General features: G+C 33.4%; 3 protein-coding genes across 4 annotated transcripts; all 3 read left to right on the top strand.

The window, feature by feature from the left end:
• Window positions 1-723: 723 nt before the first annotated feature.
• On the top strand, window positions 724-8477 carry LOC125069520. Its single transcript, XM_047679040.1, has 7 exons — window positions 724-954; window positions 3369-3482; window positions 4100-4222; window positions 6372-6520; window positions 6958-7119; window positions 7460-7566; window positions 8251-8477. The coding sequence occupies exons 1-7, from the start codon at window positions 796-798 to the stop codon at window positions 8475-8477; spliced, it is 1041 nt and encodes a 346-aa protein (XP_047534996.1). The 5' UTR covers window positions 724-795.
• A 1464-nt stretch (window positions 8478-9941) lies between these two features.
• Window positions 9942-19647, top strand: LOC125069487. Of its 2 annotated transcripts, none has more exons than XM_047678992.1 (9): window positions 9942-10180; window positions 12600-12713; window positions 13330-13452; window positions 15601-15714; window positions 16185-16348; window positions 16694-16800; window positions 17889-18000; window positions 18531-18681; window positions 19428-19647. In XM_047678992.1, the coding sequence occupies exons 1-9, from the start codon at window positions 10022-10024 to the stop codon at window positions 19626-19628; spliced, it is 1245 nt and encodes a 414-aa protein (XP_047534948.1). In that variant the 5' UTR covers window positions 9942-10021; the 3' UTR covers window positions 19629-19647. The 2 variants fall into 2 exon arrangements, with proteins under 2 accessions (XP_047534948.1, XP_047534947.1); XM_047678991.1 differs by having other exon boundaries at window positions 9943-10180; window positions 15601-15749; window positions 16187-16348.
• A 1567-nt stretch (window positions 19648-21214) lies between these two features.
• Window positions 21215-26019, top strand: LOC125069231 (beta-alanine transporter). The gene is made up of 8 exons (XM_047678649.1): window positions 21215-21311; window positions 21535-21747; window positions 22634-22820; window positions 23848-24106; window positions 24499-24748; window positions 24821-25206; window positions 25388-25566; window positions 25678-26019. Exons 2-8 carry the CDS (start codon window positions 21545-21547, stop codon window positions 26017-26019), a joined length of 1806 nt encoding a protein of 601 aa, XP_047534605.1. The 5' UTR covers window positions 21215-21311; window positions 21535-21544.
• The last annotated feature ends 207 nt before the right edge of the window (window positions 26020-26226 follow it).

Raw genomic sequence — 26226 nt, 5'->3', positions numbered from 1 at the left:
TATGTTTCGAAATTCTTAAAATCTTTTGAACAAACGCGAAATTTCGCGGGAGACCCACTAGTAATAATTAAAGGATTAATTTATAGTATACACGTATCAAAATGGCATATCACCGTAAGCCGGTTGCCAATATTTCACGATTGAGATACGAATGAATTCTTACAGAATCATTGCTGCGTCAATTTTAAGTTTGTTCTAAAAGAATGTCTATTGATGAGTCCAATAAAACTTTATAAACTTATTAATATTAATCACTACTAGAATTCATTTAGTGTAGAATTGAATTTTACATTCCGTAAATATGTACCTACATATGTATTTAAATGTAAATTGTATTAAGTCTCGAATCTCGCAAGCTTCCAGACTTAATACAATTTACATTTTCTATATTTTATATATAAGTCAGATTTTTTTTACCAGCGACCTACCCCGACGTCGAACGGGTGGAATTTGTTAATAAAGAAAACGGTATGATTTAAATATAATTTATACCTTTTAGCGCTCAGGAATAAAGAAGCTTTCTACCAGTGAGACAATATTTAGAATTGTATCAATAATTCCGTAGATAACCCCCTACATACAAACATATTAAAAATAATATTAATTCAACCGAATTCGTCCGTATCGAACTCCTAACAAAATAATTCGTTGATAAGAAATAACTATAAATCTGACCAAGTATGAATAACGTCAATAAATTCCTTTTATCATTGGGCACAGCGTCACGCACTTATCAGCCGGTGTCTCCTCACTTACTCGTTAAATTAACAATTGCATTTCGTTCAGTTTAACAAAATGACATGTTGTTTAGTAACTACGGTAATATTTATTGTTCTATTAGTGTTTTTCCTGAGGAAGAAAGATCCTGAAGCAATATTCGGTATATACTCTGTGCCCGGCAAATGGTATTATTTAAAATATATAGTGTTTTCATGTCTTTATTACTATAGAAAGGTAAGCTTATATGACCAATTGCTTTTGTATTGTTTCTTTTTTTTTTAAATATTTAACCAACCGGCTTTATTTTAAGAAAAGGCTTTATGCATTTCTGGGTACCACCCACTTATCAAATATTCTCCCGCCAAACAGCAATACTTGGTCTTGTTGTGTACCGGTTTGAGTGGGTGAGTGAGCCAGTGTAACTACAGGCACAAGGAACATAACATCTTAGTTTCCAAGGTTTGTGGTGGTTGCGGATTATTTGGTGGTGACCACTTACCATCAGATGGGCTGCCAGACCTGACCAATCCAATATTTCATAGTATCTTTATTGACATATAATTCAAGTTCATATTATATTTAATAGAATTATTTTGTAATTTGAAAGAATTTATCTGAATTTTTTTTTTTTTTTTTATTTCATATCATGGCCCACTTCAAAGAGCCCAACAAATCTGTTTACTAAGACGGTGTTAAAGAAGTTCCTAATACATTATCAATTAAGTGTTCTGTAAACATGATAAATATAAACTTGTATGATATAGTTCATGAGTAGCAGTAAATTAAAATATTATAAATTTAACTAAGAGTGAATGTTCCTGTTAAGGATTACGTAGTTATCTTTTTCTTGTATGGAAACAATTTAACGTAATTCTCAAACATAAAAAACACGAGTAATTTAATTATATGTACTTGCTTATTAAGAACTAAATTCTATTTTAAAAGCGATTTTTATTCTTTTATAATAAATTCTCTGCATAATTTCAAAATGATGGAGTTATTCTATCACATGTGATATCAATCAACCCACAACTCACGCACGGAGCAACGTGATGGAATTATCTCAATGCATTCCCAGTAGAACATTTACGGGCTGGTAATTTACTAGTTTTCACCGGCTTTCCTTTGCGTGAACAAAAGTATCAGTTTTTCTTCACTTCATAGCTATTTTCAAAATATCTTTTCAATTGCATGAATGAAAACCGATCTAACAATGTATTCTCGCATTGACGTAGAATTGATTAAACCCTACTTAATAAGCCTATTCCTTATCTGTCGTTGATTTTAGCTCTGATAACTATGGCGATAACTATTACAAGATAAACACCTGGACGATATGAAGCGGTTATTACGCAAATAGCAAAGTTTTCAGTCATTTTATCTCAATATAATCTTATTTAAAATCTATTAAAAAATGTATTTAATACAGGATTACACGGCTGTCTATAACAAAAATCGAGAAACAAATGTAATTACTTTTTGTTGCTAATTGTTATATGGAGACGCGACTATATGCACTGGAACGTATTCTGAGGCTGTATAATATATAACAGTTTATAAGTACTTTCCTTTTTTATGGCATAGATGGGCGGTCAAATGAGCCCTCTGACGGTGAGTAGCCACCACGACCTAGAGACATTGGCACCGTATGAAATTTCAACCTTTTCCTACATAATCTATGCGCCACCAAAATTTGGAACTGAGATTGAAATAAAACTAGTTTTTAACGGATTTAATCGCGTATATTAATTATTTTAACATCCCGACGTTTCGAGCACTTTGCAGTGTTCGTGGTCACGGGCAGACGTGACCACGAACACTATATACGCGATTAAATCCGTTAAAAACTAGTTTTATTTCAATGTGTAATAATCGCGAAAATCTAAGACAACATTATGGAACTGAGATTTTATAACGATTGTGCTTGTAGTTACAATGGCTCATTCTACTTTCAAATCGAAACACATTATATGCTTGATGAGAGGATATATGAACAGAGCTATCACAAGCTATGTTGGGGCCTTTGGGCACACATTAATTTAGGGCCCCTTTGCTAGACATTTACTAAAATTAAATATGTAACAAAATAACAATTTATTTTTAATTTTAAAAATTCGCCTACCATGTAGGTGTTATTTGCTTATAGCCAGGCATTAAGTTTAGTTTCAAATTAACGGTGCAGTAATTTTCGTTCTTAGGAATCTAATTGGTGGTACAATCTTATGGCACGTATATAACGTATATGTATGTTCTTAGCTTTCAACTTTTAATATCGACTATCGTCACTAGCATTTTGATCAATATGTTAGCAATTTCTTACAAATATGGCAATTTTGAAAATATACATAGTAGTCAACTGTAAGAGGAATTTTTGGTTCTTCGAAGGGGCCCCTTCAGAATGGGTACGAGCCATGTGTGCCCTTATGTTGTGTATAATGTATATGAGGAGTAGATTGTACCTACCTAGACGGGCAAAGCCCTACCACCAAGTAAAGCTTACTAGGTACTTACCAAAAAGTGTAATTATACAATCAAAAATCTAAAACATACAAGCGTTACACATTCTTATTGAGTGGCAAAAACCACCGGTTGGCAAAGAAAGGAACCTATATTATACTTATTTATTTTAATTTATTCTACTCTTCTAGTATTCTAAGAAAAACAATGGAGCTGGTACGGATGGGCAAGCGGGGCAGGGTGTGAGAGCTATAGCAAATCCGTCGGAAATGGACAGAGCGCAACCTCTGAGTGAGCACGCTAAGGTAATCACACTTATTTCATGTTCCAGCATACCCAACATAACTGATAGACAACAACCATTAAAATAGATAGTTAACTCATAATTAAAGTACAATTTTATTAAAAATATACCAAAAATAAAATTTTACATAATAAATTTGCAAAATAGTAATTTTTTTAAGAATCAGAAATATGACATCTATAGGCTTTCTTGAGCGTGGTTTGTTTTTTTTTTTTTGTCATTAAGGTAGGCGGACTAACAACTGATCCACCTGATGGCAAGTGATTACCACAAGAAATATGAAACTTTGGAGATGGAGAAATCGCCATTGCGCCACCGATCTTGGGACAAAAATGTTATGTCCCCTGTGCCTGTAGCTATACTAACTCAATCATACCGGAACACAAGAATATAAAGTACTGCTGTTTGGCAGTAGAATATAGATGAGTTGGTGGTACTTACCCCGAGGGCACAAAGTCCCACCACTAAGTAAAAGTAACTTAATCTTAAATTACAATATGTAATACAAACAACACATTGTTAAAATAAAGACAATTATCACCCTGAAAATCGATGTATTAACTTCGACTATCGACTTCGATGTATCGACTTGCCTGTATAAATCTTTATTCTTCATAGGCTTTCGACGCAGTATTCTTCATATCCGCGATGAAAGATGAAAAAGAAGATAAGGGCGTGTACATAATATCAGGATGCGAGCGACGACCAATGGGCATGTGCAATGGGCTTTTTTACATCGGGGTAATTATCGATAATATGTATTAAATCCTCACCGATCTCGGTCACAGCGGCAAATCTTTAAGGCGACCGTAAAAAAATTTGCACTCTCTTTTCCCTCATTCTAAGAATTCGTTAGGACGGCAAATCTGACACGACCGGATCTTTCCGGCCGACGTCCGAGGCCGAGGTCCGACGGCTTTCAACTTCCAGTCTCCGAGATGCTGAGAAAAAGCCAATGTTAGTAAAAGCCTAAAAGTTTTTATTGGCCCGACCTGAGTTTTGAACCCTAGACCAACGACGTTACTACTAATACTAAACTAATTCACGGCATGTATAGCAATTACTTTTTTGCGAATCGAATAGCGGGCTGGCTGTATTTAATTATCGACTTCACACAACACTACGTCAACAATGACTGCAAATATTCAACTCAAAAGTATAAAACAAAAACAAGAATACATTTTTAAAGATAAAAATATTAATTATAATGAAGGAACATTTACAAAGCTACAGATAAAAATTAATTGAAACTCCCTTATAAAAATAATTAATATATTATCGCTTCCTGTCACGGCGCTGTGCGGCGGCCATTCCCAAAGGTGTCGCACAATATAGTGTGCACAAACACCGGTGCACTCTCTAATCCTCTAACTTTTATACTGGGATAAACACAGAATCATTCTAAACCTCCTGAAAATGTATTAATAAAAAAACTCAACTTAGAGTCGGAACCTCAGGATCTGACCTTTGAGCTAACCGACGAGGCAGTTAAAATACATAGTGTTAGGAATATGTCTAATAGGTAAAACAATACCTAAAAACTAGTAACTATATGGGACCATCTTAACATATTTGATTAAAAATGTATGACTTGATGAACCTGCGGCTTTACCCGCGCGATATTTATAAAACTTTACCGAGGTGTAAATTAAAAGTAAGCCTGCCTATCCTATATCCTTCCATGGGACGCTAAGTATCTCCATACCAAATTACATCATAGTCGGTTCAGCGGTTTAACCGTGAAGAGATAACAGACAGTTACTTTTGCATTTATTAGTATAGATTTGACTTCTCGTAGACGCTATATGAGAAGGATATATACTAATAAATTTTAAATAATATTTTTAAAACGCTTATATAGAAAGGGACAGAGAGAAGGAGAAAGAGAGGAAAAGGTCACCTGGAATAACATATAAACATAGTCGCTTTACTTTACGTGACGATAACTGCTAATTCAATATACTTTAGAGCCAAGATGGCCTAGTGGTTAGAACACGTGCATCTTAACCGATGATTACGGATTCAAGCCCAGGCAGGCACCACTGAATTTTCATGTGCTTAATTTGTGTTTATAATTCATCTTGTGCTAAGCGGTGAAGGAAAACATCGTGAGGAAATCTGCATGTGTCTAATTTCAACGAAATTCTGCCACACGTGTATTCCTACCCGCATTAGAGCAGCGTGATGGAATATGCTTCAATCCTTCTCCTAAAAGGGAGACGTGGCCTTAGCCCAGCTGTGGGAAATTTACAGGCTGATAATGTATGTATGTAATATACTGTAAGCCGCTTGCAAGTGTGTACTTCGTTTCAAAAAAATACTTCGTGTTTACATCGTATATGATATCTAGCGTTGGATTACTGTGATTGATTGACATATTTATGAATTAACGACATTACAATACTTAACACGCACTTATCAGAGATTGTTAAGCATACCGATTACTAAACATAGTTGTTATGTACTTTTTGTCAATAATATTGACTGAATAATTAGGACTTAAACTGTGTTCTGAAATCCATCTGCCAGCCCCTATATACATGTATATATTATACATTGAATGAATATAACTATTAATCACCTATTATTTGATGCCTTTAGAACCTTTTCTTACATTCTTTATTTTAATTCAAACACATATTCGCTAAGGTAGTCAGGATTATATGATCACAATAAAAAGTAAATAGGTTACTATGTCAGTTACGTCTATAATAATAATTATGTACATAATGAACTAGTAGTCAAACAAGACTAAAGACTTCATAGTAATAGTGATCGCTCACTAATTGCTTTGTAAATATTTTGTGGTCGAAACCATGCTTTTTATAACACAATTTCCAATCTTTCGATGCGCCGATATAATGTAGTTAAAATGATACTTATATTTTAGTTGCCGGGTAAAGGTCTTCTGTGCAGCAAGAAGATACCCGATACAGTGCTATTCGGTGCTCAGATTGGTGAATTTGGAGCGGAAGGTATAATGATGACACCCGTTGAACCAATGAAGAAGTGGGCCGTGTCTTATAAAGGCCCAATGTGGTAAGTAAAGAGAGTAAAACAAAATACTTACAATTTTTTTAGAATATGATATGAAAAAGATAATGAAGAAAAAATAAGCTAAGCAAGAAACATACTATATTCGGATTAGAATTAACTCTAAAAAGGTTAGAGACTAACACCATTAAATAATTTTTAGATCGTCCTTACTGTTTGTGAAAGATCTAATGTTCTTACTTTTCTGTTTTAAATGTAAAAAAATGATAGAAAAAACGGAAATAATTAATTCGATTTCATGAAATTATATTAATTATAATTTAGATTCACTTATTTCTACTACTTCACGTAAATACAAGCTAGAAGGAATAATCGTGTAAAAATATTTCATTCAAATATTTTATAATTTTGGGAACGGCAAAAGTATTGCACTATACAGCCTTGATACTTTTTATTGAACTATGAATTTCATATCAATCCAGGTATCAAAATGAGCCAAGCAAGGTGGTAGACGTCGAATTCAATGGCGAATGGAATGCAACGAGCGACTACTTCGATTACGACTGTGATCTACATCCACCCGCTGTCATCCGATCCATCGCTAGAGAAAAATGGAGCAGGAAATACTTTGAATCACTTAAAACGTAAATATAAATACTGCTTACTAAAAGTATTCTTTACGTACGCATCAGTACTTGCTTTTTACTTTTTAAATATTTTTTTTCAATGTAGTTTTACGAAAAAAAAACAAAAACTTGCTACACACTCTCTCATTTGCTCTCAGACATTCTTCCATTTCTTGGTCTTCTACTTCTTTATTCCATCTTTTATTTAAAAAATCCCTTCTCTCCCTATGCCATCAGTATCGGTCTGGCGCAAGTTTAATCCGATATTCGAGGTCACTAGATTATGATGACCAATAAATAAGAATCATACAACTTTAAATAAAAGTCTAACTTTACTAAAGCATTGTTTAAATTTCAGTGCTCACCAATCTCATTACGAACAATTCGGCGAGATGAAATGCAAGTTCAAGATTGACAAGGAGACGTTTGAATATACACTGCCGTCATTCAGAGATCACAGTTTTGGTTAGATTTTAATTAATGATTTGATAAAATGGAAATTTTAATGTTTTATCTTACAACTTGTCGTGTTGTTGACGCTCTATGGGATATTCAATGGAGTTAGTGTTTAAAATCCATAAACAACAGCCTAAGCACTACCATATTTCAAGCTAAAAATTTTGTGTATTTCAAAGAAAAATAAAGATAATTTCAGTTAACCCACATAATATGTTGCCTGTTATGGGGTTTAAAATAAATTACATATTATGACAACATTATCTATATGGCTTAAGACACTATATTTATAATATAACTCTATTCTTAATTACTCAATAGTAAGTTTCAAATGAGCCAATATCCTGCCTCTCAAATTTGTTTTGCTGACAGTATTACTTAATGTAGATGTTCTAAAATCTCTTGTTGATAGACATTGACGATAACATTGACAGAACAGTTAAATTTTATAGGTAACTTATTTATGAGTAAATATCACCATCACCATCAAATATAGTGACAAATATATGAGATGAATTATAGACACAAATTAAGCACATGAAATTTCAGTGATTCTCACCTGGGTTTGAACTCGCAGTCATCGGTTAAGATGTACGCGTTCCAACGACTGGAACATCTCGGCTCTCTTCCATGCCTACCAATGATAAATTCAATAATATTGACATATTGACAGTTACAACAATATATTTGCAGGTATTTTGGCAATCATATTCAGAAGCAACATATTAAATATATTATACGCCGCTGCGGGTGCGTTGATCTTCTCTCTCTATCTCGTGTACGACACGCAGCTGATGATGGGAGGCAAGCACAAGTACAGCATCTCTCCAGAGGAATACATCTTCGCAGCTCTGAACCTCTACTTGGACATTGTCAACATTTTCCTCTTCATCCTCACAATTATCGGAATGTCGAAATAGAATTTAGTATACGATAAACTGATTTTATATGTATATTATGACATAAAAAAATTATTTATCAAATAAGTTTTATATATAGTTAATTACGCTTACGCAATAAATATACTCTTAACACTAGATTTATTTTATTTTATCATTAATAATCATATTTTTAAAGAACAATAGTCTATATCTAAAATTAAACTAGGTTTAGTGTTATTTTGCAAGATTTCGCTTGGTATAACAAACGTCAAATGTAATGAAATGTAATGTAATGTATGTTCATTATTTTTTTACGAATAGGAATCCGTCATTTCACGATTGCGTTCTGAAGAAACTCGAAACACATCGCAAAATGCAAGCGTGAAAATTGACATTGAGTACATTCTTATATATTAATAGCGTAAGCCGATTTGGGTCACATTGATTATCGGATAATAGCAGCACATAAAAAATCGATTATGGTGTCCCTTTGAAGAGCCCCTGACGTAAATTTGTAGAAAAATCAAGAGGATTCTTGATTGCAATTTAGTAAATTGTTATGACTTAACAAATAATTATTTCTAGAGAGCGAAAAACGTTACGTTACGTAACGTTACATCGGTTAGGGAGCGGTACTATGGCTGTATAAGAAAAAAATGAAAAACGTAAACAAACTTAAAGTTAATTGTTTTCGACAAACTCCCATTCTAACTAAACTGATAAAATATTATTTGGTATAAAAAAAAAATTAAAAGATATTACAATGAAATTAAATCAAAACAAAAACTGTCATATGTTTCGAAATTCTTAAAATCTTTTGAACAAACGCGAAATTTCGCGGGAGACCCACTAGTAATAATTAAAGGATTAATTTATAGTATACACGTATCAAAATGGCATATCACCGTAAGCCGGTTGCCAATATTTCACGATTGAGATACGAATGAATTCTTAGAGAATCATTGCTGAGTCAATTTTAAGTTTGTTCTAAAAGAATGTCTATTGATGAGTCCAATAAAACTTTATAAACTTATTAATATTAATCACTACTAGAATTCATTTAGTGTAGAATTGAATTTTACATTCCGTAAATATGTACATATGTATTTAAATGTAAATTGTATTAAGTCTCGAATCTCGCAAGCTTCCAGACTTAATACAATTTACATTTTCTATATTTTATATATAAGTCAGATTTTTTTTACCAGCGACCTACCCCGACGTCGAACGGGTGGAATTTGTTAATAAAGAAAACGGTATGATTTAAATATAATTTATACCTTTTAGCGCTCAGGAATAAAGAAGCTTTCTACCAGTGAGACAATATTTAGAATTGTATCAATAATTCCGTAGATAACCCCCTACATACAAACATATTAAAAATAATATTAATTCAACCGAATTCGTCCGTATCGAACTCCTAACAAAATAATTCGTTGATAAGAAATAACTATAAATCTGACCAAGTATGAATAACGTCAATAAATTCCTTTTATCATTGGGCACAGCGTCACGCACTTATCAGCCGGTGTCTCCTCACTTACTCGTTAAATTAACAATTGCATTTCGTTCAGTTTAACAAAATGACATGTTGTTTAGTAACTACGGTAATATTTATTGTTCTATTAGTGTTTTTCCTGAGGAAGAAAGATCCTGAAGCAATATTCGGTATATACTCTGTGCCCGGCAAATGGTATTATTTAAAATATATAGTGTTTTCATGTCTTTATTACTATAGAAAGGTAAGCTTATATGACCAATTGCTTTTGTATTGTTTCTTTTTTTTTTAAATATTTAACCAACCGGCTTTATTTTAAGAAAAATTTTAATGGCTTTATGCATTTCTGGGTACCACCCACTTATCAAATATTCTCCCGCCAAACAGCAATACTTGGTCTTGTTGTGTACCGGTTTGAGTGGGTGAGTGAGCCAGTGTAACTACAGGCACAAGGAACATAACATCTTAGTTTCCAAGGTTTGTGGTGGTTGCGGATTATTTGGTGGTGACCACTTACCATCAGATGGGCTGCCAGACCTGACCAATCCAATATTTCATAGTATCTTTATTGACATATAATTCAAGTTCATATTATATTTAATTGAATTATTTTGTAATTTGAAAGAATTAATCTGAATTTTTTTTTTTTTTATTTCATATCATGGCCCACTTCAAAGAGCCCAACAAATCTGTTTACTAAGACGGTGTTAAAGAAGTTCCTAATACATTATCAATTAAGTGTTCTGTAAACATGATAAATATAAACTTGTATGATATAGTTCATGAGTAGCAGTAAATTAAAATATTATAAATTTAACTAAGAGTGAATGTTCCTGTTAAGGATTACGTAGTTATCTTTTTCTTGTATGGAAACAATTTAACGTAATTCTCAAACATAAAAAACACGAGTAATTTAATTATATGTACTTGCTTATTAAGAACTAAATTCTATTTTAAAAGCGATTTTTATTCTTTTATAATAAATTCTCTGCATAATTTCAAAATGATGGAGTTATTCTATCACATGTGATATCAATCAACCCACAACTCACGCACGGAGCAACGTGATGGAATTATCTCAATGCATTCCCAGTAGAACATTTACGGGCTGGTAATTTACTAGTTTTCACCGGCTTTCCTTTGCGTGAACAAAAGTATCAGTTTTTCTTCACTTCATAGCTATTTTCAAAATATCTTTTCAATTGCATGAATGAAAACCGATCTAACAATGTATTCTCGCATTGACGTAGAATTGATTAAACCCTACTTAATAAGCCTATTCCTTATCTGTCGTTGATTTTAGCTCGGATAACTATGGCGATAACTATTACAAGATAAACACCTGGACGATATGAAGCGGTTATTACGCAAATAGCAAAGTTTTCAGTCATTTTATCTCAATATAATCTTATTTAAAATCTATTAAAAAATGTATTTAATACAGGATTACACGGCTGTCTATAACAAAAATCGAGAAACAAATGTAATTACTTTTTGTTGCTAATTGTTATATGGAGACGCGACTATATGCACTGGAACGTATTCTGAGGCTGTATAATATATAACAGTTTATAAGTACTTTCCTTTTTTATGGCATAGATGGGCGGTCAAATGAGCCCTCTGACGGTGAGTAGCCACCACGACCTAGAGACATTGGCACCGTATGAAATTTCAACCTTTTCCTACATAATCTATGCGCCACCAAAATTTGGAACTGAGATTGAAATAAAACTAGTTTTTAACGGATTTAATCGCGTATATTAATTATTTTAACATCCCGACGTTTCGAGCACTTTGCAGTGTTCGTGGTCACGGGCAGACGTGACCACGAACACTATATACGCGATTAAATCCGTTAAAAACTAGTTTTATTTCAATGTGTAATAATCGCGAAAATCTAAGACAACATTATGGAACTGAGATTTTATAACGATTGTGCTTGTAGTTACAATGGCTCATTCTACTTTCAAATCGAAACACATTATATGCTTGATGATAGGATATATGAACAGAGCTATCACAAGCTATGTTGGGGCCTTTGGGCACACATTAATTTGGGGCCCCTTTGCTAGATGTTTACTAAAATTAAATATGTAACAAAATAACAATTTATTTTTAATTTTAAAAATTCGCCTACCATGTAAGTGTTATTTGCTTATAGCCAGGCATTAAGTTTAGTTTCAAATTAACGGTGCAGTAATTTTCGTTCTTAGGAATCTAATTGGTGGTACAATCTTATGGCACGTATATAACGTATATGTATGTTCTTAGCTTTCAACTTTTAATATCGACTATCGTCACTAGCATTTTGATCAATATGTTAGCAATTTCTTACAAATATGGCAATTTTGAAAATATACATAGTAGTCAACTGTAAGAGGAATTTTTGGTTCTTCGAAGGGGCCCCTTCAGAATGGGTACGAGCCATGTGTGCCCTTATGTTGTGTATAATGTATATGAGGAGTAGATTGTACCTACCTAGACGGGCAAAGCCCTACCACCAAGTAAAGCTTACTAGGTACTTACCAAAAAGTGTAATTATACAATCAAAAATCTAAAACATACAAGCGTTACACATTCTTATTGAGTGGCAAAAACCACCGGTTGGCAAAGAAAGGAACCTATATTATACTTATTTATTTTAATTTATTCTACTCTTCTAGTATTCTAAGAAAAACAATGGAGCTGGTACGGATGGGCAAGCGGGGCAGGGTGTGAGAGCTATAGCAAATCCGTCGGAAATGGACAGAGCGCAACCTCTGAGTGAGCACGCTAAGGTAATCACACTTATTTCATGTTCCAGCATACCCAACATAACTGATAGACAACAACCATTAAAATAGATAGTTAACTCATAATTAAAGTACAATTTTATTAAAAATATACCAAAAATAAAATTTTACATAATAAATTTGCAAAATAGTAATTTTTTTAAGAATCAGAAATATGACATCTATAGGCTTTCTTGAGCGTGGTTTGTTTTTTTTTTTTGTCATTAAGGTAGGCGGACTAACAACTGATCCACCTGATGGCAAGTGATTACCACAAGAAATATGAAACTTTGGAGATGGAGAAATCGCCATTGTGCCACCGATCTTGGGACAAAAATGTTATGTCCCCTGTGCCTGTAGCTATACTAACTCAATCATACCGGAACACAAGAATATAAAGTACTGCTGTTTGGCAGTAGAATATAGATGAGTTGGTGGTACTTACCCCGAGGGCACAAAGTCCCACCACTAAGTAAAAGTAACTTAATCTTAAATTACAATATGTAATACAAACAACACATTGTTAAAATAAAGACAATTATCACCCTGAAAATCGATGTATTAACTTCGACTATCGACTTCGATGTATCGACTTGCCTGTATAAATCTTTATTCTTCATAGGCTTTCGACGCAGTATTCTTCATATCCACGATGAAAGATGAAAAAGAAGATAAGGGCGTGTACATAATATCAGGATGCGAGCGACGACCAATGGGCATGTGCAATGGGCTTTTTTACATCGGGGTAATTATCGATAATATGTATTAAATCCTCACCGATCTCGGTCACAGCGGCAAATCTTTAAGGCGACCGTAAAAAAATTTGCACTCTCTTTTCCCTCATTCTAAGAATTCGTTAGGACGGCAAATCTGACACGACCGGATCTTTCCGGCCGACGTCCGAGGCCGAGGTCCGACGGCTTTCAACTTCCAGTCTCCGAGATGCTGAGAAAAAGCCAATGTTAGTAAAAGCCTATAAGTTTTTATTGGCCCGACCTGAGTTTTGAACCCTAGACCAACGACGTTACTACTAATACTAAACTAATTCACGGCATGTATAGCAATTACTTTTTTGCGAATCGAATAGCGGGCTGGCTGTATTTAATTATCGACTTCACACAACACTACGTCAACAATGACTGCAAATATTCAACTCAAAAGTATAAAACAAAAACAAGAATACATTTTTAAAGATAAAAATATTAATTATAATGAAGGAACATTTACAAAGCTACAGATAAAAATTAATTGAAACTCCCTTATAAAAATAATTAATATATTATCGCTTCCTGTCACGGCGCTGTGCGGCGGCCATTCCCAAAGGTGTCGCACAATATAGTGTGCACAAACACCGGTGCACTCTCTAATCCTCTAACTTTTATACTGGGATAAACACAGAATCATTCTAAACCTCCTGAAAATGTATTAATAAAAAAACTCAACTTAGAGTCGGAACCTCAGGATCTGACCTTTGAGCTAACCGACGAGGCAGTTAAAATACATAGTGTTAGGAATATGTCTAATAGGTAAAACAATACCTAAAAACTAGTAACTATATGGGACCATCTTAACATATTTGATTAAAAATGTATGACTTGATGAACCTGCGGCTTTACCCGCGCGATATTTATAAAACTTTACCGAGGTGTAAATTAAAAGTAAGCCTGCCTATCCTATATCCTTCCATGGGACGCTAAGTATCTCCATACCAAATTACATCATAGTCGGTTCAGCGGTTTAACCGTGAAGAGATAACAGACAGTTACTTTTGCATTTATTAGTATAGATTTGACTTCTCGTAGACGCTATATGAGAAGGATATATACTAATAAATTTTAAATAATATTTTTAAAACGCTTATATAGAAAGGGACAGAGAGAAGGAGAAAGAGAGGAAAAGGTCACCTGGAATAACATATAAACATAGTCGCTTTACTTTACGTGACGATAACTGCTAATTCAATATACTTTAGAGCCAAGATGGCCTAGTGGTTAGAACACGTGCATCTTAACCGATGATTACGGATTCAAGCCCAGGCAGGCACCACTGAATTTTCATGTGCTTAATTTGTGTTTATAATTCATCTTGTGCTAAGCGGTGAAGGAAAACATCGTGAGGAAATCTGCATGTGTCTAATTTCAACGAAATTCTGCCACACGTGTATTCCTACCCGCATTAGAGCAGCGTGATGGAATATGCTTCAATCCTTCTCCTAAAAGGGAGACGTGGCCTTAGCCCAGCTGTGGGAAATTTACAGGCTGATAATGTATGTATGTAATATACTGTAAGCCGCTTGCAAGTGTGTACTTCGTTTCAAAAAATACTTCGTGCTTACATCGTATATGATATCTAGCGTTGGATTACTGTGATTGATTGACATATTTATGAATTAACGACATTACAATACTTAACACGCACTTATCAGAGATTGTTAAGCATACCGATTACTAAATATAGTTGTTATGTACTTTTTGTCAATAATATTGACTGAATAATTAGGACTTAAACTGTGTTCTGAAATCCATCTGCCAGCCCCTATATACATGTATATATTATACATTGAATGAATATAACTATTAATCACCTATTATTTGATGCCTTTAGAACCTTTTCTTACATTCTTTATTTTAATTCAAACACATATTCGCTAAGGTAGTCAGGATTATATGATCACAATAAAAAGTAAATAGGTTACTATGTCAGTTACGTCTATAATAATAATTATGTACATAATGAACTAGTAGTCAAACAAGACTAAAGACTTCATAGTAATAGTGATCGCTCACTAATTGCTTTGTAAATATTTTGTGGTCGAAACCATGCTTTTTATAACACAATTTCCAATCTTTCGATGCGCCGATATAATGTAGTTAAAATGATACTTATATTTTAGTTGCCGGGTAAAGGTCTTCTGTGCAGCAAGAAGATACCCGATACAGTGCTATTCGGTGCTCAGATTGGTGAATTTGGAGCGGAAGGTATAATGATGACACCCGTTGAACCAATGAAGAAGTGGGCCGTGTCTTATAAAGGCCCAATGTGGTAAGTAAAGAGAGTAAAACAAAATATTTACAATTTTTTTAGAATATGATATGAAAAAGCTAATGAAGAAAAAATAAGCTAAGCAAGAAACATACTATATTCGGATTAGAATTAACTCTAAAAAGGTTAGAGACTAACACCATTAAATAATTTTTAGATCGTCCTTACTGTTTGTGAAAGATCTAATGTTCTTACTTTTCTGTTTTAAATGTAAAAAAATGATAGAAAAAACGGAAATAATTAATTCGATTTCATGAAATTATATTAATTATAATTTAGATTCACTTATTTCTACTACTTCACGTAAATACAAGCTAGAAGGAATAATCGTGTAAAAATATTTCATTCAAATATTTTATAATTTTGGGAACGGCAAAAGTATTGCACTATACAGCCTTGATACTTTTTATTGAACTATGAATTTCATATCAATCCAGGTATCAAAATGAGCCAAGCAAGGTGGTAGACGTCGAATTCAATGGCGAATGGAATGCAACGAGCGACTACTTCGATTACGACTGTGATCTACATCCACCCGCTGTCATCCGATCCATCGCTAGAGAAAAATGGAGCAGGAAATACTTTGAATCACTTAAAACGTAAATATAAATACTGTTTACTAAAAGTATTCTTTACGTACGCATCAGTACTTGCTTTTTACTTTTTAAATATTTTTATTCAATGTAGTTTTACGAAAAAAAAACAAAAACTTGCTACACACTCTCTCATTTGCTCTCAGACATTCTTCCATTTCTTGGTCTTCTACTCGTCTTCTTTATTCCATATTTTATTTAAAAAGTCCCTTCTCTCCCTATACCATCAGTATCGGTCTGGCGCAAGTTTAATCCGATTTTCGAGGTCACTAGATTATGATGACCAATAAATAAGAATCATACAACTTTAAATAAAAGTCTAACTTTACTAAAGCATTGTTTAAATTTCAGTGCTCACCAATCTCATTACGAACAATTCGGCGAGATGAAATGCAAGTTCAAGATTGACAAGGAGACGTTTGAATATACACTGCCGTCATTCAGAGATCACAGTTTTGGTTAGATTTTAATTAATGATTTGATAAAATGGAAATTTTAATGTTTTATCTTACAACTTGTCGTGTTGTTGACGCTCTATGGGATATTCAATGGAGTTAGTGTTTAAAATCCATAAACAACAGCCTAAGCACTACCATATTTCAAGCTAAAAATTTTGTGTATTTCAAAGAAAAATAAAGATAACTTCAGTTAACCCACATAATATGTTGCCTGTTATGGGGTTTAAAATAAATTACATATTATGACAACAGTATCAATATCCGTGCCATAAGAAACGTTGTAGGCACATTATTTGTTACTACAAAGCACAAAGGTATTTTAGTTTTAAATAGCAGTAAATCTAATTACAGGCATAAGGAACATAATAACTACGATTCCATAATTGTGAGCGCATTATCTCTAGTAATCAATTGTTAAGAGCAAAGGGCAAAGGCTGGCTGGCCGACCTCCATCAGGTGACGAAGTAACTTCTGCCTTCTTACGAATAATTAAAAATTGACCTGTTATTTTCATAAAAGTTACATTTATTTTCAACTTATTATTAGAATTATAAGAGCCAGGTCGGCGACACGTGATTCTTGACCGATTATTGCGGGTTCAAATTCGGGAAAAAAATTATTCACCATCATCATCCTTTTATCTTTTCCTTTTCTTATCCCACTTTTGGGTATAGACTACTCTCTCTGTAAGTCGTCTCCAATGGTTCCACTGCAAATCTAGACTAGTTTCTACTCGTGGTTTTCACAATGGTGAGCTCTCTTGACTTGGCCACTACTCCGCCACCGCCTATCTTCGCCCTTTCTCATTTCGCCAAGAGTCATGAGCGCAAATTATTTTGGTTCACCGTTGGATTGGCAGTAATATTTTTCATTGCTGTTTGGGACATGGGTTTGATGCCGAGCATGTTTAATGTGCTCAATTTGTGTTTATAATTCATCTCATGCTGGGTAGCGAATAGATACAGTTCAAATTGAAAAGTAACTACTGTACAAATATGGACCATTTGACACGGATGCAAGAATGCTTTAATAATTATAACATTTCACCGTGGAGAAATTCCATTTGCTAATGTTATCTTTTGTTTAAGGTCAGAGACGAGATTGGACTCTAATGCATAGGTACGCCTTCCATCATATCTTTCTGGAAGATGGTACTAATATCAGCGTGGGAGTTATTTGTCAACCCTCCACAGCCACCAGGTAAAGCTGAGTCTACTAAATGTACTTTTATCGAATCTTAATCTTTATATTCTACTATAATACTCGCCCTAGATTCGCACGGTTAGAATAAAATTATCCATTTAAAACTAAAGAAAAAATACAAAAAAAAAATAACGTCTGGAATGAAGTCGCTTTTGCTGTATATTATGTATTAACTGAAAGACAATGAACAAATAAAAACATTCTAGAATAATTTAATTTAACAAGAATATTTGTAAAGAAATTTCGTGCGAATTAAAACAGTAACAAAACATATGTATAAATAATATTATATAAATCCGTATATATGTAATAGAAAGAGAGAAAGGTCGGCTGGAGTGGTCGTATAACGATTTTTCCTTACGTGAAGACTTGTGCCAGTTAACTCTACTGAAAGCAGCGTAAAAAAGTTTTTTTCATCGTGCCAGGGCCTTCACTGACATAGACAAAACACTTCACCAGATTTCCAACAAGTATTACAATATGCTTAGCTGTGTATTTACGTACTTTACTTTGATATATACTTTTAGTATGGAAGCAGGAACAGTGGGTCTGCCCAATGGTGAGGTTTTACCTATAAAGTGGGTAGACCTGAAACTGTACCAGCACGGGGAGGGCGGCACAGCACCCCGGGATTACGCATTCAGAATACAAGCTGGAGATGAGGAGTACACTATCCAGGTATTATGAATATATCGTAATATGACTCCGATTTTTAACATAAACGACTTTAAAAAGCATTTAGTTAATTTTGTTTTTATTTTATTTAGTTTCCCCAAAGGATTTTTTACAGTACATGGTTTTTTTGCCAGGCAACATCACAATCTAAAATTTTGAATTGCAAATCGATGACAGATCGCGTTTGCATTTTTTTGCCTTGAGCTCTAGTTAATTTTATAAAGTATCTCTAAGCAAAATTATTTAAATTCTCACGCAAACCATATACAATTCTATAATATACTCATGTCTTACACACTTTATACTAATTTGAGATGAATATCCTTCGGGATTTCCGAATAATTCCTGCAGACGAATTAACCGATGATAATGGAATTGGATTTTGTAATATAATCTAAGATCCAACATTGAACATCTAACGTTTTTGTTACGACAAATTTATTTATTTATCTAAATATTATGTTTAAATTATCATTTTTTCATAAACTATCTGTTTATAGCCTGTTCCAACCGAAGAAGGAATAAACAAACTTCAAATTTACGTATTTCATGCGATTTTCCAGTAACTCAGCTATATTGTGCACTACTAAGAGTTTATGATTTATTTATAATACCACACTATTACATTTAAATTCCTATATCCACTTTAATTTTACTTCCTAAATTCTGATAATAGATTCGTCGACTTTCAAAACGCCATTTTTTCATATCATAGATTAATCAAGCTATCAACCAATTTCATTTCCCAGGTTTTGGTGGAATACGAATCAACTCACTATGTGTCTCAAGAGTGGGACGCGCGAATGGTGGAACGCTTTTGTAAATTCATCGTCAACGGTGTTCCTGGAAGAGGGGTCTCAGAGTTTCACTACCGTCATAAAGATGGCCGACCAGAGAGCGTAGCTAAGAACGACCCTGATTGGTTTAGGAAAATGTGTCATAAAATATAAATACATTAAAGTAAATGTTTGTCTAATAGTTTTATTAAGATTTTAGATTTACATAGGAAAGATATCGCTATATTTGACAGTAAGGGCTTGTCAACAACCTTATAAGAATTATATACAAAAAAATTTAAAACAATACGAGCGATATAATTTAGCGAGTAAGAAAGTCACGAGAGGCTTAACGGATGTATAGGTTTATTGAATACAAGAGTAGATTGGAGGCTAAGTAAGGGATATACCCATATTTAATTGTCGATTAATGATAATTTTTTACTTCTTTCTTTAAAGGTATAAATATGTACATACCTACTTAGTGGCATTATAATAACAAAATCAAAATATTATGGATTCAACTAGGTTCATAAACACTTTAGAATTGTCATGCTACAGCTACGAATGAGAATGAAATCAAATACTAACACAATTATTTATAGGCTTGTATAAAATAAATAAACATTAAATTTCATCCTTTTGTAATGTTATTATTATTGAACAGTCTCATATTCCAAGTAGTTGGTCAAAAAAAATCGACCGTATTATGTTGATACGATATGAAAGATACAATTATTTTAATAATATCAATAAATAAAAACGCTGAAAACGACCGTGACAAAAGCCTTGGCAGCATTTTACATTTGATTCTTCCCGTTTCACAACGATTCCACTGCGCTTTTACAGTGTAAACATTATAAACGGTTCTTGCAACATCGTCGATGGACATTGGTCACTATTTCATCAACTGCGACCTTGATTGGTCGGTCAGGAGCTGTCCTTTCGCTGCTCCAATTATACCGCTAATCGAATTGACTGACTGCGGTCTACGAATGAGATAATTGCACACGCGCATCCCATAATGTATAATGGGTGATGACAATCTTTTGTAGAAAATATTAAATATTACTGATATATTATGTTTTATTTTATTGTTAAAAAAAAGAGTTCGTTAATATATAATTATGTATTACCTGTGTCAAAATTTTAATAATGTTTTTTTTTTTAAATATTTTGGACGTTAATAATTATACTGTGAAAACAAATTTAAGGTTTTAGTAACAAACGTTTGAATTTAAATTATCTTTATTAATTTGGGATCAATGGGCGAATTAAAACTAAAACATTGACACCATTTTTCTTTATTTTGTTATAATTTAAGAGAGTGGAGGAATATGTTGCCCCTTTGCCGGAAAAAACTATGAAAAATATGAACGTGTAAGCTAAGCTTGCTTACACTTTAGGGGGGACTTAAATTATTTATTGAGCATAACTTCGTTCTAATGCTTTGAGGTAATTTTTATAGGATTTAACAACATTTTTTTATTAGTGAAAGGCTAAGAACAAAACCATGTTTTATACAATCTCTTCGGTGGGCTGTTTTCAATTTTTAAATTATTTTGGCAAAGGAAAATACTGTCCGTGAAATCAATAATAAATTATAAACAAAATAGTTTTTTTTATATATAAAAAGACACTGAATAATTCAATATAAAACAATAGAAATAATTGTTTTTCATCCGACTGTAGATATAACCGGTAGCCCATTAGGGTCCCAAGTATAGTACGCAGGTTGCTCGTACGTTGTAACAGTCGAACGGCCCATGCGGTGCAATGAAGACCACGTGATTATCAAAAAAGTCAACGAAAAAAAGTTTAAATTATAATAGCACAGATAGAACCATTGGAGAATCGGTAAGCTGTAATACAAGACAGATATCTTTTTCAGAAACAACCTAATTATATACCTGAGTACATTATTTGAAAAAAAAATCTAGTTCAATAAATTTAAAACATACCTACTTAAGAAAAAATAAAGTTATTTATTTTTAATCTGTATTCGCGAGATATTACACGAAAATGTTTTAATGTTAACACACATATCGTATTTAATAAAAATCATTCAAAACATTTTTAGTGTTTAAAACATGGATTTCGATGCTATTCTTGAAGATGTTGGCACCTTCGGGAAGTATCAAAAACTTGTCATCTATTTCATCCTGTTGCCTGCGGTTATACCTTGTGGCTTCCATGCGTACGCGCAGCTCTTTATGGCAGCTGACGTAAAGCACTGGTGCAGAGTGCCGGAATTGGAACCTCTCGCTGATTTAGAGCTTAGTAAGAACTTAAGGTATAAAAAACTCAAACTGAAATTTGTTAAATATTTTATTTACCGTTTGAATCGTAGGTATATCTATGTGCCTTGTGCGCGCATGCGCTTATTTGATGCCGTTCCATTGGAGACAAAACGATCGATATGTAAACTTCAATTAAAAGCGTGATCTGATTTTTCTATTGCTCCCAAAATAATATAGAACTAATTATTTCTGTTCTTTTTGGGGATGATTAATACCATCATGTAAGCGTATATGCTCGCAGCACACCTTAAAGGAAAACGTAAATTTTTCATCAACGTTGATGCTACAAACTTACATAGTTATTTCAGCATACTTACGTTTACAAAAGCATACTTCGCTCGCTTCTTCTTCGGGAATTGAGATAATTTTACAACTAAATTTCTTATTCGTCAATATAGTTTAAAGTAGAAAAAAAAAGTTTTTAAAAAAGCTCTATTCCCGAAAGATGAGCTCCGTGCAATGATATCAGACGGCTCTATCAATTAATAATTATATTATATAATAATAGCCGATATAGCCTTGTGGTTAAAACGCGTACATCTTAACCGATGATTTCGGGTTCAAACCCAGGCAGGCACCACTGAACCACTGAATTTTCATGTGCTTAATGTATGTTTATAATTCATCTCGTGCTAGGCGGTAAAGGAAAACATCGTGAGGAAACCTGCATGTGTCTAATTTCAACGAAATTCTGCCACATGTGTATTCCACCAAACCGCATTGGAGCAGCGTAGTGGAATATGCTCCAAACCTTCTCCTCAAAGGGTGAGGAGGCCTTTAGCTCAGCAGTGGGAAATTTACATGCTGCTAATGTTAAAAAAAATGCTAATGCTCTATCAATTAACGGTTTTGATAAATAAACTAAGGACTTCTTTCCAGTATACCCTTAGAGCTTAAAAACGGCCAATTAGAATACTCTCAATGCAGTATGTACAATTTAAACTACAGCGATATTATGATACAGTATCCCGATATAGATGAATCCCGTGGTTTAACAGATGTTATACCCTGCAATAATGGATGGAATTTTGAACTCAACACTTACAAGAACACAGTTGTTACTGAGGTACGTAAACCGAAATTGAAACAAAGATTATTTTCAATTATTATAAAATTTATATATTTCGTCGATTTCATAAATATACGTGATTATTATATCTATGAGTGTATATATGAGTGGATTTTATTTTTTTATGAATTTCAATATTTATTATAATTTATGGAGACAATTTTGTTTTTGGCAGTGCGTGCTTGTGTAAATAATTTCTTAACGTATATAAACAAAAATTGAGGTACACCTCAATGTATAATACGATAGAAACTCCGTTTATATAAAAATCTATATATAAATCTATAGCTTCTATAGATATGTAATACATTAAAGACTTGACTACCTCGTTGGCGTAGTGATTAAATACAAGGCTGTAGATCACGAGGTTCAAAGTTCGAACCCCAGCTCGGGCCGTTAAAAAAATCTGCAGTCGAAATATACAATACTATATCTATAATATGATATCCTGCGTAGTTGAAATCGGACACCGTGACTTAAAGCGGTCAGAACGACATCATCATTAGCATTATCATATGAAACATACAGGATTCTGATCATGTTATTTTTTTTCTAGTTCTTTTAAAATTTGTTAAATTTCCTAATAAGCAATTATTAAAAAAAAAACATAATTGGTAGTACTGAGATCGAAGATTATATTTTAAATATTTTATCCATTGTATTTAAAAAAACAGATAAAATCAATAATATATCTACTATTAATATATTATCTAACCGCTCCAATGCCAAATAAGTATTTCCCATGCATTATACAACCACAATCAATTTAATCATTTAAATTTATATTATTGATTAAAACCAAATTATTTTTCAAATTTTTCATTGAAGTTCACTAGAATTGGTTACTGCATATATTATAGAAGTAATTATTAATGAAATGATTCTTGCAAAGGAGCATAATAATTATACATCACGAACCACTTGAACTAAGATCAAAATTGAGTTCATTGACCTTAGCGCAAACCAAATATGAACCGGAAATCGTCGTTTTATAGTGATTATAATTCATTAAGCCTTATTGCAGTGGAATCTAGTGTGCAGCAAAGATTTCTATCCAACACTCGGCTTGGTGCTTTTGGCTGTAGGAGGAATAATTGGAAATTATATTTTTGGCTATCTTCAAGATACTATCGGAAGGAAACCTTCCTTCTTTATATACCTGACTATCGAGTGTATATTTGGAGTGGCAACGGCGTTTGCACAAAATTACTATGTCTGGATCGTCTATAGATTTGGCGTTGGTTTCACAGTTCCTGCTATAATGGCTACGCCATACGTTTTGGGTTTGTATATTTATTTATATGAAAGCTAAATTGTTGTCGATCTCAAATCTCGAGTAGGCATATAATAGAGTATCTCGAGAGCTGATAATTTGCGGAATTTGAAAAGCTATGTTCATGGTCGTCAAATATTCAAAAACACTTATATTAAATACGTAATGGCTTGTCTGCAAATATTGGAGTACAGTTCTGGATATCCAGATATCGAGTTGGCACTTACCTAGCTCAAAGACTGAGTAGTAACAGCGTCAGCATCAATAACCATCATCAGGATACAATGCCACCTACGTACCTACGTTTAGACGGGCGGGGTGTACTTATTATAATATACATTTTTTAATTAGAAATGTATTAGATGTATTTATTATAAACCTCTCATAATGTATTGTTTGCAGCAATTGAACTCGTAGGACCTAAGTGCCGAACGCTCTGTACCATTCTGTCAAATATTGCATATTCCATGGGACTGATTATGTTGGCTGGTGTGGTCTACTTAGTTCGTGATTGGCGCCATTTAGCATTGGCGACCACACTGCCTTTCATCACGTTTTTTCTTTACTTTTGGCCGATGCCTGAAAGTCCCAGGTGGCTCTTAGCTAGGGGTCAGTTTGAAAAAGCAGAAATTATTCTAAAACAAATGGCCAGGTATGTATTAAACTTGTTCAAATCTAGATTTTAATCCAAAACTATTCTAAAAAATAAGCACATTTTTCACAGAATGAACGGAAAATCTTTACCTGCAAACTACATGGTGCATTTAAGAAGAAAATATGAATCGGACAAACTAAAACAGGATTTGGAGAAAGAAAAGTCACGAAAATATGGAATTTTAGACCTATTCAGAACGCCTAATTTACGGAAAAAAACAATCATTATAACTTTTATTTGGTTCACCAACACTAGCGTTTACGTTGGTCTTTCTTATTATGCACCAGTTTTAGGTGGAGATGAATTTTTGAACTTTTTCTTAGCTGGCGTTGTTGAACTACCCACTTACATGTTTCTATGGCCTTCGATGGAAAGGTTAGGAAGACGATGGACCCTTTGCATGAGCATGGTAGTCGGAGGAATCGCGTGCTTAACTACCTTTTTAGTCCAACATGGTAAATAAATTTTAATTAGCTCTAGGTACATGCTATTATCTAGCGATCCGCGTTCAAAAGTAAAGGAAGCTTTGACCCAGCAGTAAGACATTTACAGACTGTAATTTTATTTTTTTGGAAATCTTTTGTTGTGGAGATGCCTTTCTTCTTCTGTTGTTATTGTTATTTATCTTTCTTACAGAAACCAATGTAACTCTAGCGCTTTACTGTGTTGGTAAAATGGGGATATCTTCAGCGTTTGTCGTCCTTCCTTTAATGGCATCGGAATTATATCCAACAGTCGTCAGAGGTCTCGGCATGAGCCTGAGTTCAGTCTTGGGAATGCTTGGCCCTATATTCATACCAATAGTTAACTATTTGGTAAGTCGATGACAAATATATGACTCATGAACATTTATTCACTGTAGAAAAATTATAACTAATTACTTAGATAGTCAATTAATAATCATTTTATCCATTCATCCTTTTTAGGGTTCAGACATAATGGTTCTTCCGTTAATAATAATGGGCGCACTACTGGTTGCTGGTGGAATAGCAAGCTTACTTTTACCAGAAACTCTTAACCAGCATTTACCTCAAACTCTAGAGGACGGAGAAAGAATGGGTTTAGATACTGAATTCTGTTGCAGTCCTCCAGTAAAGGAGACCAAGCGTCCCACGGAAATAGAAATCCAAGAAAGTCATAATCAAATTAACTGTAAGGATTGTAATGCTTTATGTACTTGCCAAATGGTAAACGTATCTTTGAACGAAGATGTGGCAACTATTATTGACAAAAATAATGATAAAGTTGAATATATGGTAATAAAATAAAATTTAGAAATTATTTGTTTTATTTTGTTTTTTTTTTTTAAGAAATTATAATTCGAAAAAAATTATTAATACGAGTGTACTATTAATTTATTAATTAGTCGATTATTACAAGTACAAATACACTAAGTATCGAAAATATAGGAGGTTCAATGGCATGATTGTCAAAATATGTCAATTTTGTTATTATATAAGCATAGCATAATAGTA

Source organism: Vanessa atalanta, chromosome 15 (assembly GCF_905147765.1).
Source record: "Vanessa atalanta chromosome 15, ilVanAtal1.2, whole genome shotgun sequence".
Lineage (NCBI taxonomy): Eukaryota > Metazoa > Arthropoda > Insecta > Lepidoptera > Nymphalidae > Vanessa > Vanessa atalanta.
Note: the sequence above shows the minus strand (reverse complement) of the source record. Positions and strands in the feature narration are given on the sequence as shown.